Below are 15,702 nucleotides of genomic sequence, written 5' to 3'. Positions count from 1 at the left end.
GAACAAAGGGAGGTGGGGGGAGAGAGGGAGCTTCTGCAGACACCTGGTACTCCTGCTTTCCCACCTCTTCAGCCAATAGCCATGAGTGAGTGAAAATGTGGTTTTGCTCTCACAGCCACAGGCAGCATATTCCCTGTCTTCTAGCAGCAACAACAGAGGCCTGGGCTCTGGTGGTGCCCTCTAAGGCCCCTGCTGCATGTCACTGTGCTGACTTTTGTTAAAATATTAATCAACAATGTTACAAGGAAGGTTTCCTTTTCTAAATATTCAATCTAGAGGCCAGGAAGGGGTCACCTACTAATTCTTTGCCTGTGCCCAAGTTTCAGGACAAAGGGCATGTGTGGCAATTATGGGCTGCTTAACTAAACAAGATAATCTTTCTTGACTTATCTCATAGTAAGCTGAGGACCATGTTCCTGTTTCTACCATTCCTTCTCCTTCTTCTGTGTCTGGTGACATCAGATACTGTAACCAATGAGGAAGTTCAAAAGACCTGCCCTGTGATGGCCTGTATTCCTCCAGGCATGAACGGTTTCCCAGGCAAAGATGGACGTGATGGAGCCAAGGGAGAAAAGGGAGAACCAGGTACCTGTTGGCTCTTCCAGCTGTGTGACTCTTTACCTTCCAGATATAACTGGCTGGGGAAACAGGAGGAATGTCCTATCTAGGCAGGTTAAGGTTTTCTCTGCTATATAATATAACTCAAATCAGAGATGCATCTCCTGTCCTCTGCCATTTTAGACCTCCACCCATCATTTTGTGACATATGTTATCTTGCCTGTCCAGGAAAGCATCCTTCAGGCAACACAGGAGGATTATTTCTTCACTGAGTCTTTGGAATAAGTGGCTCAGAGGTTGGCCCTGAGTCAATGTCTCCTTTCTCTGGGAAGGGATTCCACATCAAGTTCTTGGGAAAAGAAAGCAAAAGCACAGAAAAAGAGTCATGTTTTCTTTATCTTCCAACAGGTCAAGGGCTCAGAGGCTTGCAAGGCCCACCTGGAAAGTTAGGGCCTGCAGGCCCAACAGGTCCCCCTGGATCAAAAGGGGCAATGGGTAAAAAGGGAGACCCTGGAACATGTTCAGGTAAGATCCATCTAGAGAAGATTGTGTTAAAGGTGCTCAGATTTCCTGAACCCAAAATATCAGCTGGGAGGTGTCCTTTTCCTGACACTTTAAGGGAAGAGGCCTGACTCTGCTTCTTGTCCCAAGGCCCTCAGCCCACTCTAGGTTACTTGGAGCCTTGAGGCATTGCCACCAATGCCTAAGTACAGATTTACTAACCTCTCAGGGCTGCTGCCTCACCAAGCATACCCTGGGCCCAGAGAGAGAAAGTAGGACAACTGACTGTGGGCTTAATATGTCTTTTGTCCCAAGAGAGTACATCCATGTCTTGGCAGTTATCTCTTCATAAGAAATCAAGCCAAACCTTAGTGGGTTCAAAACACAATCATTTATTTAAATACAATTTTGTGCGCCAGCCACAGAAATTCTGGTTTTAGCTGAGCTCAGTCTGTGGTCAACTGATGGATGACCCATAGTTTCATTCATATGTGGGTGTCAGCCTGATTGAGATTAATTGAGCCACAGACCTCTTATCTGACAGGCCAGCCAGGGCTTGTTCAAATAGCAGAAATTTTTATATTCCAAGTTGTAGAAAGAGTAGAATCTTCAAGGCCTCCTGACGCTCACAACACATACATTACCATTTCTGCCACATTGATTGTTCCTAACAAGTCACAAATCTGGCCCAGTTTCAAGGAGTGTCAAAATAGTCTCTATTTTTTTATGAGAGAACCTGCTATTTTTTGCCATCTATGACAAACAACTTGCCTCAGACTCTCCTCACTCAAATAATGAGATTCTCTCTCTCTCTCTCTCTCTCTCTCTCTCTCTCTCTCTATATATATATATATATATATATATATATATATATATCATGATTTCTTGAGTTATTTCAGAATGAATTTGAGAAAACAGAAACAAAACAACAAAAACAAAACCTGTTCAAAATAAAAATCTTCTGACCTTTGTAATCAATAATTACCAGCTCATAAACATTCCTTCAGAGGTTTCTTTTAGCCTTTGAAATTTCTTTTAGCAATTTATTGGGGGAAAAAATAGTGAAAAGCTTCAGCTGCAGATTTCTGTCATGTGAGATAACCAAGGAGTGCATGTGTGCATGGGTGTACAAAGGTGTCTTTAGAACAGTCATCAAATGAAGACCTATGTTTTGAACTGAGTGGAAATGGAGGTATTTTTCTTCTTTTTACTTCTTAGTATTTTTTATCTTCCTTCATTTTTTATACATCAGTGTAAAAGAGACTATTTTGAAAAAGTTACCCACATTTCTGGGACCTCTTCTCAATAATGCCCCTTTGCTATGTTTTAATTTTCTAGAATGTGATACTAGCAGAGCTATTTTTGAAAGAGCAGCTCTCAAAGCAGAATTGGAAAGCCTCAAAAAGTGTAAGTTCTCTCTCTCTTATTCTTCAAGCAGCTTAAAGTTAGGGAATGGTGAAGGTGAGTGAATCGTTATTGAATACATTTAATTTTCTAGTACATGGATAGACATTTATTTTATTCTGATGTCATGACGTCTTCACAACCCCCCTTAGGTAGAAGGAAGGCAAAAGGAATTTAAATTTCTCTCTCACATGCACAATAGAATTTATAAGTGGAAAAATTGGTTTATCAACTGAAGTCAGTCTGACTTAGGAGACTCTAATCCTGGACTCTGATCTTTTCTCTCTAGAAATGGTATCTGTGCCCCTTTGTTATGCTGGTTTCTAGACCTGGCAACAGGACCAAACTTGTTCTTTCTGATTAGGACCAAATAGGCTGAGACATTTCTATTTAGTCTCCAGTTAATGGTGTGGTAGAATTCAGAATTCCAAGTTATTTGTGTTCTAGACTTCTGATCCAGTGTGCCAGGGTGTCCCTTCTTATTAAGGTTGTGAGCCTTAACAAAAACAGAATATACTAGTTTAATTTGAATTTAAGTTTATTTTATCTGACAAGTCTACTGTGGAAACCTTAACTCCCAAACATACAGTGGACAGGAGTTTAAAACAAGCCAGTTTTATCTACTTTTTCCCATTTTAGTGCTATTGTTTTCTGTCACCAAAAAAGTTGGAAAGAAGTTCTTCTGGAACAGTGGCGAAACAAGAAATTTTGACAGCGCTAAGGCTCTGTGTGCCCAATTCCAGGCCTCCATGGCCACCCCCTTGAACGCTGAAGAGAATCAGGCCATCCGGAGTTTGGCCAAAGACTCTGCCTTCCTAGGCATAACAGATAAGGAGAATGAAGGCCAGTTTGTGGATATGGCAGGAAGGAGAGTGACCTACCGAAACTGGAACAAGGGTGAGCCCAACAACGCTGACTCTGGGGAACACTGTGTGCAGATGCTGTTGGATGGCACCTGGAATGATGTCACCTGCTCCTCCTCCTTTTTGGCAGTCTGCGAGTTCCCTGCCTGAGGCCACGTGCCCCTCAGCTCCCCCTGTGCCTTTACTTCACCCCAAAGACCTACAGTCTGGTCTGAAGATGAAGATATCAGTTTCCCACACCTAGTCATGAGTGGCTCCTTTTTTGGAGTATTGGAGAAAATGAGGAGAAGGAATTGAATGATGGGATAGGGAGGGGAGAAATAATAATAATGTTGCAACGCAGATTTCTGTTTCTGTCCAAACCACTAATAATGAGCACTAACAACAACATAACGGTGATAGTTTTTGGAGTTGCATGGTGATATTAATAATATATTTTAAACGTTTACTTTTGAGCCAGATGCTACATTTTTGTATCTTTCAATATTGTCTCTTGTAATTAAGCTATGACATTTTTGTGTAAGTTCTTACTTGTTCAGGTACAAAAATAAAATGAGTTCACTTTTCTATCTACTACAAATGCATTATGTGCTCTGTTGTGCTGTCTTTTCTCTCTGGGTGAAGGGTTTCTAGGGTAACGAATATCCATAGTATCCTCTTCCATAGCTTCTCAGTCAGTCTCAAATATCAAGAAGACCTATATGTAGTTTTATTTCTGAATTCTAGTTCCCTTTAAATGAGATACTAATTAGGTAAAGAACGTAATTCTCAAGTGAGCAGATTCATGAGTTCATACATACACATCTATGTAGCCATCTTCTAGGTTAAGCTTTGGAACAATTTTAATACCCTAGATGCCCCTTTACAAATCCTCCTAGTTGATATTCCCAAAGGTAAATACTATCCTAACCCTTATCATCATACATTAATTTTATCTGTGACGACACAGAGGCAACCATCCTGTATGTTCTGTTTTATATCTTGCTCTTTATTCATTCTAAAGCCTAGCCATGGGACTTTTCCACTATTACATGTAGCAAAAGTTTGTTTTCATTTCTATGCAGAATTGCATTATATTTACGTACCTCATTTTACCATTAATAGATACTTGGCTTATAAAATTTGGGCCATTAAGAAAAAATCCCTTATGAGCATTTCTGTGTGTCTTTTAATACATATGGCATACTAATTTCTCTTGGCTCTCTACTCAGGGCAGAGTAAGCAGGTCACAGGGAAAGTATGCAGGTAGCTTCAGTAGATACTGCTAGTTTTCCAAAGTGTCCATATAAACTTACACTCCCATCAGCAAAGTGTGTAGGTCCTAAGTATTCCACATCCTTGTGAAGAGGTGAAACTTTTGGTCAGTCCTTGTAATTTCAGCCATTCTTGTGAATGCAAAGTTTTACCTTCCTCTGGCTTGAATCTGTTTTCTCAATAGAACAATTTTCATATGCTAATCAGATATCTGGACATCTTCTCTTGTAAGATACCTATTAGAGTCATTTGTGGGTTTTTTAGACAATATTTTTTAAATTCATAAGTTACTTTTGCATTCAAAACATAATTTTTGATTATGTATACCACAAATATTTTTCCAGTATTTTACTTACTTTCATTGTTGACTTTCAATGAAAATAATTTCTTAATTTTAAGAAAACCTCATTTACTCAAGTTGTGCTTGTTCCCAAATCATGAAGATATTCTTCTATACATTTTTTGAGAGCAATATGGCTAAATCTTTTACATGTCTTTAGTATATACCAATTGATTCAGCACCAATTTGCTTGAAAACCACTTTACCTCCTTCAATTGGAGTAGTTCTTTTTTACGCATCAGCTGACTATGTGTGGGTCTGTTTCTGAACTTTCTATTTTATTATTCTATTCTATTCTTCCAGTCTTTGTGTTGATTCTTTTGGTAAACACCATGCTAATTACTGTGCATATGTAGTAGGAACTGACATGTTGCTGTGGAAGCCTCCCAGCTTTTTTCTTCTGTTAGCTAAAAAATTTTAAGATCATTTTTGAGTTAGCTTCTCAACTTCTACAAAAACCAGATGATGTTTTCATTAGGACCTCATTCATTAATCCTACCAATTTACTTAGGCAGATCAACAATTTACTACTGAATCTCCATAATCCTATAGTGAATTTCCTCATTTAAGTAGGATTTCCTAAAATTTTCTTGGTAGGTTTTAATGATTTTAGCTTAGTGATTTTACATATTTGTTTTTGGTGGAAGAGAGGTTTTTTAAAAATATTGTATTCTTCATGATTATTTTCTACTGTTGCACATAGAAATATAAGAGATTTTGTATATGATCCTAGTATATTTAGTAATCTCAAGGTGTTTATTTTTTAATTCTAGTAGTTTATAGATTTTTCTAGTTTTTCTACCTAGATACCATGTAATCTAAAATCATGGGAGTTACTTCATTCTTTCTTTTCTTTCCTTCTTCCCTTCCTTTTTCTTTTTTTCCCTTTTTCTTGCCTCATTGCACTGGTTAACAACTCCAGTACAGTGCTGAATGGAAATCGTGAGGGTGACCATTCTTTCCCAGTTCCTTAGTCTTCCTTTGTTTATTTTAGTGATTAAGATTTAGGTTTTTATCTTTTTTAAAAAGTTCAAGTTCATATTTACCTAAACTTACTTCTCCTCCCACCAATTTTCCTATACTTCAGGGGCTTGTAAAGTTCCAGTGTCCATCACTCTGTCCTGCTCCTGCTTCCTTGAATGTAGCCTTCAGGTATTGGGCTACAATAGGGCTAATGGTTCTTGGGAATAGCTGTCCTGATATTTTTTTACCATGCTGACCAGGCTTGCTGTCAGTAGGGCCTCTGCAATGGGGACATCACAATAATATGCTTAAATCAGCTCAGTTCCATTTTTTCTTTGCATTCCTGTCTCCTAGGTGAATGTCCAAAACCAAAGACCTGCTCTGCAAATTCCTCAGTAACATTTGACCCAGCCTCAAATAATGCCATATGTCAGAGCCTAATATTTGCCAACCTTGAGAAAATCATAACATCCCTGAAAATGTTCCTGGAAATATGCTAATGAGTCTTAAAAATCTTGGCAGCATATAGTCTCCTGGGTAAAAGATTTGAAAGACAACAGATATTAGTAGGAATTATTTTACCTAGTAGGCTTGTGGGAAAAACAACAACAACAACAACAACAAAAACTCACATCACGTCCTTAATTAGAAATCAAATAATCAGCCAAGTGTGTGGCACATGCCTATAATGCCAGTGGAGACAGGATAATCACAAGTTCAAAGACAGCCTCAGCAACTTAGCAAGGTCCTGAGAAACTCAGAGAGACCCTGTCTCAAAATAAAATACACAAAGGGCTGGAGATGTGGCTCAGTGGTTAAGTGTCCCTGGATGAAATCCCATGTACAAAAAAAAAAAAAAAAAGTCAAATAATCAGTACAATAAACACTGTATATTCTGAGTCCCAGGTCCAAAAGTGAAAGGTCACTAAGGACACTTCTGCTATTGTTTTGCTTTCAGAGACCACAGTACCAGGCAGAAACAACTGAAAGACCATATAACAAAATGTTTCAGAATATGGATAAACAGGCTCATCTGACTACTCTCTTGTCTCCCAGTTCCTGGCCAGGGCTATGTGACCAGGCCTTCCACTTCTAGCTTTTCCCTGGAGAGTCATATTCTTCACACTAAACCCAAGTCAGCATCACTAATAGATGCCATGTTTTATACAGATAATCCAACAGGGTGTCACTCAGAGATGGCAAAAGACAGGATAGGAACCACTGAAGACAGGGATCTGTTCACACTGCAAAAAAACATGATACACACAAAGATTTTTAGGCATTACCTTGAGCAACCTGACACATATACAAAATCATCCAAAGAAACACACAAAATAAATGCACATTATCAAATATTCACAAAATCCCATAAAAACCTTTAAGTACACACAGACTCTAATCAAAATCCTGACCTCAGATCTTCTGATCTCCAGCTCTGGCCTGATGGGAATTCACAGCCATGGTGGGAAATAGTGAGAAAGAAATATCCATGTGGTTTACCACTTATTGCCACCTTTGTGAACCTTGAGGAGAACGCAGGCATCATAAGTTTTATGAAGAAAGTTAACACTTTTACCTGGGCTGACAAAAGACCCCCTCCCTGGGAAGATTCTCCACTGGTTGGAGTCCGATCACTGAGCTATTTCATATGCAGAAGTATCTGGTGGACAAAGCACAGTGTGTAGAGATGAACACAGGGGACAACAGAGTGTCATAAACTGAGTGTTTTACCACATGGCTCATCAGGAAGTTCAAAACGATTGTTCCTGAACAGGGACTGCTCCTCTCAGGCCACCCCTCTCAGGAGCTGAATACTAGTGGTACTTTGGGGCTCACTCAGTTTGAACAATTTCATGTGACCAGTACTACAGTGTGTGGAATGGCAGCCCCTGAAGATATATTCATGTCTAATCTCTTGAACTTGTTAGTAGTGACTTACATGGCAAAATGGTGGACATTATCTATGATGTGAGTAAGTGAAGGATCTTGAGAGAAGGGCTTATATGGTTGAGCTTTGTCATTGTCATTTTGGGTTGCTATCACAAAGTATCATAGATAACATGTAACAAAGTATGATAGATTGTATGGCTTATAACAGCATAAATTTATTTTCCACAGTTGTAGAGGCTGACAGTCCAAGATAGGGTGACAACATAATCAGGTTCTTTTGACATCCTCTTCCAGGTTGCTGACAGCCAACTTTCCCTTCTGTTCTTAGAAGATGAGAAGTCAGTAAAAGAGCTTTCGTGTCCCTTTAATAAGGGCATAAATTCCACACAGGAGGGCCTCGCTCTCATCATCTAATTATATTCAAAAGGCCCCAACCTCTAATACTATCATATTGAGGGTTAAGATTTCAACATATGAAATTTGTTGGGGGGACCAGGCATTCAGTCCATTGTAGACTCTAAGTGCAATCACCTGCATCCCCAAGTGAGATAAGCCAAGAAAGGTTTGCAGACACCAGAAGCCAAAAGAGGCAAGGTACAGATTTTTCTTCCCCAAAGCACCAGAAGGGAATGCAGCCCTGCTGAAACCTTAATTTCAGACTTCTTTACTCCAGAAATACAAAAAGTTTGAATCCACAGATCTTGTGTTAATTTATTACAGCTTCCCTAAGAAGTGAATCCAAGTACACATGGAGGATTTTCTCTCAGGACTAGATGGAGAACCTACAGACTCCTGAAGGACACATGAGCTTGCCCTTTGGACAATCTCCATGCAGTTAACACTACCAGTAGCAGTAACCCCCTCTAAAAGCTGTCTGTGGGTTCTAAGGCAACCACCAGTTAGTCACTCCTCTTTCAGGACCCATGAGGTCACTCTCTCAGGCAGAGATGAAGGGCATCCTCAGCTCATGGAGGCCCTGGACAAGCTGATTCTCATCTGTCTCCTTCCCTCTCTTTGACCCACTCCTGTCTGTTCTAGTATGTGGATTCCTTGATAGTGTTCCCTTAAACTCTGCACCTGCTTATGCTCATGCTCAATTCCAGGTTTTCAATAACATAATTCTTATCAATTATATATTCCATAGACAATACCTTTCCCTCTCATGCCTGCAACCTATTGATTTCACTGCCCTCCCTGCCAGGAGTTGCTGCTTTCCCCATATTTGTTAGCCCAGCAGCTCAGGTGGCCTCTCTGTCCCTGTCCATACTCTGGTCTCTGTCAGAGGTCCCAACTGGAGAGTAGTCATGAAAATAATAACAGATGTACTTATTATACTCATTAGTAACCATTAAATTGGGGGTGGGGACTGGAAATTGACACCCTGTCACACCCCCACACACATACAAACCTCTCTTGCCGCATCTGGCAGACAGATAGTTGAAATGAAACTTGTTGCACAATATTAAGCTCCTCTTCCTGCCTCTGACCCAGAACAATAAAAGGGATATTTTATAATGAAACCACCAAATTATTTTATGATGAAACAACCAAATGCCTCAGTAGCAGCAGATGCAAGTGTGCAAGTAAGGATGACAGCATTTCATATGTGACTGCCATAGACCAGGGGATGTATGTACTTCACAAAATTAAAGACAGTCTTTTTTCAGTCAAGCTCTTACATGGAACATGAATGCCTACAACAGGTTCAAGAGCAATTTCATCAAGAAATGATTGTTAAATGTTCAGATTTACAGTTTTATACAATATGAAACAGTGTTTTGATGAATATAAATATTTCGGAAATCCAAAGTTACTTTTGATAACTATAGTCTTATGTTGATTTCAGTATTCACTCTATTTTTTTATATTTTGTTTTGGTAGCAAAAGTTTAGAAAACTGAATGACGTACACAAATACTTACAAATGATGGCTAGGTGTAATATGTACTCTGTTATCTTCTTAGCTTGACTATGCACTTAGGCTCATTATACACTGGCTTGGCTCTGGATCCACTTAGAGGAATAGGACTATAAGAAAGGAAATACAGCTGCCATTAGAGTAGCTGTGAGCCCTGTTCTTCAGTGGGAGAAGCCTGTCAGAGGTCCAGACAGCAATCCAGAAGCCATTTTCTCTTCCTCTTATAAGAGTTCAGATGTGACAGAGTTAGAATTACACAAGTAGGTGCAGCAGGAGCTCAGCAGTGACCCTGGCTTAAAGCCACTCAGCCCTGACGGGAATTAATATGAATACATCTCTACAGGCAAAGTTTCCAGGTCTCCACAAGGGACATGTGTGTTCCAAGAACCACCACACCTTTGGAAAGTACAGGACTTATGGTTCCCAACTGATATCTTGTCTTTAGTCTGTGCTGCCTGTTAGAGGCAGTTCACAAAGGTCATTTCTACCACGTGCAGAGCTGCTCAGTAACACAGCTGACATTGCACCTTTATCAGTATTCCAGGCAAACAGATCTAGAAAGTGAACTCAAGGCCAAGGTCAAATTCTACAAATAGGACAAAGGCTCTGTTAACCCTTGGCTTATATAGTGTCATTTGAAAAATGTGTGTTCTCAGGTATTCCACACACCAAAAGAGGAAACCCCAAAATTATAGGAAAAATAACATATAACACAATATAAACCTGTCACTGAAGTTTCCCCTATGAATACAATGAAGAAGACAAGTATTGGCAGGCACTGAGTTGACATGTCATAACCCTTGCCTAGCATTTAACTGATCTCAGTCTAAGAGTTGCATAGCACTGAACTGACTTGAACAACAGATTGGGAGTGGATTTTGCTAGGCTGAATTTCTAAGAAGTGACCAGGACAATGGTGGACTTTCTGTTAAAAGTGACATTTTTTAACCAATTCAAATGCATACAGAAATCCATAAAAAATAATTTTGTTCTACTCAGTTCACTCCATGCTGGAACCACATTCCAACAGTCTGTGGACTTCCCGGGACTCTCTAACCCTTGAGACGACCCTCTCTTCACTGCCCTCTTTGTCCTCATGGCATCTTTCTGTTCTGCATACTAAGATGGCCGAAATAATCATTGTTATCACTATTTTCTGATTCCAATTTAATAATTCTCTCCATCTTTTAAATGTTCTGGGAAAAACAGCAATCTTTTTTTTTTTGTATTCTAGTTCATAATTTTATTTCCTATGGGGATAATAAACTTTTTATTTTAATAATAAACTTTTTATTCCTCTACTGGTATACTGCAATTTAATAAATAGATATGTTGTTTATGGATTGTGGGATCTTTTTTTACTGATTTTTTTAAATAAATGACAGCAGAATGCATTACAATTCTTATTACATGTATACAGCACAATTTTTCATATCTCTGGTTGTACATAAACTATGTGGACACCAATTCATGTCTTCATACATGTACTTTGGGTAATGATGTCTATCACATTCTACCATCCTTGCTAATCCCCTTCTCTACCCTATCTATAATTCATATATTCTTCCCATCCTCCCCCTGCATACCCCACTATGAGTTAGCTTCCTTATATCTGAGAAAACATTCAGCATTTGCTTTTTTTGAATTAGCTAATTTCACTGAGCATTATCTTGTCCAATGCCATCCATTTACCTGCAAAGGCCATGATTTTATTCTCTTTTATTGCTGAATAAAATTCCATTGTGTATATATGCCACATTTTTTTATCCATTCATCCACCGAAGGGCATCTAGGTTGGTTCAACTAGGTTGGTATAGCTATTATGAATTGTGCTGCTATAAACATTGATGTGGCTGTGTCCCTGTGGTATGCTGTTTTTAAGTCTTTTGGGTATAGACCACGGAAAGGGATAGCTGGGTCAAATGGTGTTCTATTCCCATATTTCCAAGGAAATCTCCATAATGCTTTCCATATTGGCTGCACTAATTTGCAGTCCCACCAACAATGTATGAGTGTACATTTTTCCCCACATCCTCACCAATGCTTATTGTTGTTTGTCTTCATAATAGCTGCCATTCTGACTGGAGTGAGATGATATCTTAGAGTAGTTTTGATTTGGATTTCTTTAATTGCTAAAGATGATGAGCATTTTTTATATATATTTGTTTGATTGTATATCCTCTTCTGAGAAGTGTTTGTTCAGGTCCTTGGCCCATTTGTTGATTGGGTTATTTGTTTGTTTGTTTGTGTGTGTGTTTTGTGGTTTTTTTTTTTTTTTTGGTTGTTAGCTTTTTGAGTTCTTTACATACCCTAGAGATTAGTGCTTTATTGGATATGTGAGGGGTAAAGATTTGCCCCCAGGATGTAGGCTCGCTGCTCACCTCAAGGTTGTTTCTTTTGCTAAGAAGAAACTTTTTGGTTTGATTCCAACCCATTTACTGATTCTTGGTTCTAATTCTTGCTCTATAGGTGGCTTATTAAGGAAGTTGGGACCTAATCCCATGTGATGAAGATTAGGGCCTACTTTTTCTTCTACTAGATGCAGAGTCTCTGTTTAATTCCTAAGTCCTTGATCCACTTTGAGTTGGGTTTTGTGCATAGTGAGACATAGGAGTTTAATTTCTTTCTTTCTTTTTTTTTTTGTTGAAGATGCTATCTTTTCTCCAGTGCATGTTTTTGGTACCCTTGTCTAATATAAGATAATTTTAATTTTGTGGGTTAGTCTCTGTGTTCTCTATTCTGTACGATTGATCTACCAGTTTGTTTTGGTGCCAATACCATGCTGTTTTTGTTACTATTGCTCTGTAGTATAGTTTAAAGTCTGGTATAGTGATGCTACCTGCTTCACTCTTCTTGCTAAGGATTACTTTAGCTATTCTGGGTCTTTTATTTTTCCAGATAAATTTCATAATTGCTTTTTCTATTTGTATAATCAATTGGAATCAGAATTGCATTAAATCTGTATAGTGCTTTTGGAAGTATGGTCATTTTGATAATATTAATTCTGCCTATCCAATAGCAAGGTAGATCTTTCCATCATCTAAGGTCTTCTTTGATTTCTTTCTGTGAGGTTCTGTAATTTTCATTGTATAGACCTTTCACCTCTTTCATTAAGTTGATTCCCAAGTATCTTCTTTATTTTTGAGGTTATTGTAAATAGGGTAGTTTTCCCCATTTACCTCTCAGAGGCTTTGTCACTGATGTACATAAATGCCTTTGATTTATAGGTGTTGATTTTATATCCTGTTACTTTGCTGAATTCATTTAGTACTTCTAGAAGTTTTCTGGTGGAGTTTTTTGGGTCTTCTAGGCATAGAGTCATATCATCAGCAAATAGTGCTAATTTAAGTTCTTCTTGTCCTATACATATCCCTTTAGTTTCTTTTCTCTAATTGCTCTGGCCAGTGTTTAAAGAACTATGTTAAATAGAAGTGGTGAAAGAGGGCATTCCTGTCTTGTTCCAGTTTTTAGAGGGAATGCCTTCGATTGTTCTCCATGTAGAATGATGTTGGCCTGAGGCTTAGCATAGATAACCTTTATGGTGTTGAGATATGTTCCTTTTATCCTTAGTTTTTCTAATGTTTTGAACATGAAAGGGCATTGTATTTTGTCAAATAATTTTCTGCATCTATTGAGATGATTTATGATTCTTATCTTTGAGTCTATTGATGTAATGAATTAAATTTATTGATTTCTGTATGTTTCTGAACCAACCTTGCTTCTCTGGGATGAATCCCACTTGATCATGGTGCACAATCTTTTTTATATGTTTTTGTATTTGATTACCAGTATTTTATTGGGAATTTTTGCATGTATGTTCATTAGAGATATTGGTCTTTCTTTGATGTGTCTTTGCCTGGTTTGGGGATCAGGGTGATATGGACCTCATAGAATGAGTTTGGAAGTGCTGCCTCTTTTTATATTTCCTGAAATAAATTGTAGAGTATTGGTATTAGTTCTTCTTTAAAGGTCTTGGCTATGTATCCATCCGGTCCTGGGCTCTTCTTAGTTGGTAGGCTTCTGATGGCATCTTCTATTTCCTCACTTGATATTGATCTGTTTAATTGTATATATCTTCCTGATTCAATCTGGGAAATTCATATGACTTAAGAAATTTGTTGATACCTTCAATGTCTTCTATTTTATTGAAGTATAAGTTTTCAAAATAATTTATAATTATCCTCTGTATTTCTGTAGTGTCTGTTGTGATATTGCCTTTTTCATCATGCATGCTGGTAACTTGAATTCTCTCTCCTTCTCTTAGTTAGCATAGCTAAGGGTCTGTCAATTTTATTTATTTTTTCAAAGAACCAACTTTTTGTTTTGTCAATTTTTTCAATTGTTTCTTTTGTTTCAATTTCATTGATTTCAGCTCTAATTTAAATTATTTCTTGCCTTCTACTGCTTTTGCTGTTGGTCTGTTCTTCTTTTTCTAGGGCTTTGAGATGTGGTGTGAGGTCATTTATTTGTTGACTTTTTCTTCCTTTAAGAAATAAACTCATGCAATGAATTTTCCTCTTAGTACTGCTCTCCTAGTGTCCCAGAGATTTCAATATGTTGTGCCTGAGTTTTAATTTACCTCTAAGAATTTTATAATATCCTCCTAGATATTTTCTTTTACCCATTGTTCATTCAGTAGCATATTATTTGGTCTCCAGGTGATGGAGAAATTTTATTTTTTATTTTGCCATTGATTTCCAATTTCATTCCATTATGATCTGATAAAATGCATGGTAGTATCTCTACTTTTTTGTATTTGCTAAGAGTTGCTTTGTGGGATAGTATATTGCCTATTTTAGAGAAGGATCCATGTGCTGCGAGAAGAAAGTGTATCCTCTTGATGCAGGTTGAAATATTGTATATATGTCAGTTAAGTCTAAGTTATTGATTGTATTATTGAGTTCTATAGCTTCCTTTTTTATCTTTACAATTTTATTTTGTTTACATATTTGCTCAAAATCAGTGAATTTCTAGCCCAGGTTCAGGTAACTGAAGGGCCTTAATAAGTACTTTATATTGTCTAGACCCAAGGTCTGCTGCAAACATAGTCTGAAGTAAAATGGGAAATAACATCTTTCTGAAGATAGGCTTAGAAACTTTAATCCCATAAGTTAAGGTGTTTCCTTTCTCTGGTAGCAGGGCTGATTGATACCTGGCTGCTATGCCACCATTTTCAGGAATAGCCAAGAAAACAGGGTACAGACCTCCTAAAACTAATCCAACAAGTCCACCTGTTGTCACAGTACAGGTTTCACAATTCAAATCACCTGTACTCAAAGGTAAACTTACAAAACCTTTGAAAGATGCTTTTGCTATAAAATATGGGAGCACTGCCATTGGTAAGCCAGCAGCTTTTCAGGCTCGTGTTACACGCAAGACACGCTGAAAAAGACTGTTTGCTATTAGGCCACACAGAGTAGCATTAAGTCCAACATATTTGGATCCATGTTCAAGTAGATTCCTTTCTGCTTCTGATAGTAGTTCAATTTTTCTGGCTATGACATCAAAAATTGAGTTTTCCTTGATAGTATCATGTGGTTTATGGTTTTACATCTTGACCCTGCTGCTCTCCTCCCAACAGGTGCCTTCCCAGTTCTTCTAACACTCCCGGGCTTAATATACAACCTTTTTTCCATTCCTCCCAGCGCAGCCATCTTCGGCAGACACCTATAGTTTCTTTATTCAACTTTTGTTGGGAAAATCTATCCAGTGGTGAGAGAGGTGTGTTAAAGTCACCCAAGATTATTGTGTTGTGGTCAATTTGACTCTTGAACTTGAGAAGAGTTTGTTTGATGTACATAGCTGCAACATTGTTTGGGGCACATATATTTAGGATTGTTATGTCTTGTTGGTATACGTACTTGAGCAGTATGTAATGTGCATCTTTATCACTTTTGATTAACCTTGGCTTAAAGTCTCCTTTATGTGATACAAGGATGTAAACCCCTGCTTGCTTCCACAGTCTATGTGAGTGATATGATTTTTCCCAACCTTTCACCTTGAGTCTATGGA

The 15,702-nt window shown here is 38.1% G+C and overlaps 1 protein-coding gene and 1 pseudogene across 1 annotated transcript; one reads left to right on the top strand and one right to left on the bottom strand.

Annotated features, from left to right (window-relative positions):
* Positions 1–410: 410 nt before the first annotated feature.
* Positions 411–3,476, top strand: LOC139705498 (mannose-binding protein C-like). The gene is made up of 4 exons (XM_071611721.1): positions 411–585; positions 967–1,083; positions 2,398–2,466; positions 3,103–3,476. The coding sequence occupies exons 1-4, from the start codon at positions 411–413 to the stop codon at positions 3,474–3,476; spliced, it is 735 nt and encodes a 244-aa protein (XP_071467822.1).
* Positions 3,477–14,649: 11,173 nt separating this feature from the next.
* Positions 14,650–15,243, bottom strand: LOC139705364 (transmembrane protein 126A pseudogene; annotated as a pseudogene).
* Between the last annotated feature and the right edge of the window lie 459 nt (positions 15,244–15,702).

This window comes from Marmota flaviventris, chromosome 4 (assembly GCF_047511675.1).
Source record: "Marmota flaviventris isolate mMarFla1 chromosome 4, mMarFla1.hap1, whole genome shotgun sequence".
In the NCBI taxonomy this organism is placed as follows: domain Eukaryota; kingdom Metazoa; phylum Chordata; class Mammalia; order Rodentia; family Sciuridae; genus Marmota; species Marmota flaviventris.
This window is presented reverse-complemented; position numbering and strand designations above follow the sequence as displayed.

Excerpts from the sequence above, each read along its gene's own strand:
- LOC139705498 (XM_071611721.1), top strand. The coding sequence starts at position 411 with ATGTTCCTGTTTCTACCATTCCTTCTCCTTCTTCTGTGTCTGGTGACA. Across the intron at positions 1,084-2,397 it reads AGACCCTGGAACATGTTCAG|AATGTGATACTAGCAGAGCT; the intron begins GTAAGATCCATC and ends TTAATTTTCTAG. Across the intron at positions 2,467-3,102 it reads ATTGGAAAGCCTCAAAAAGT|TGCTATTGTTTTCTGTCACC; the intron begins GTAAGTTCTCTC and ends TTCCCATTTTAG.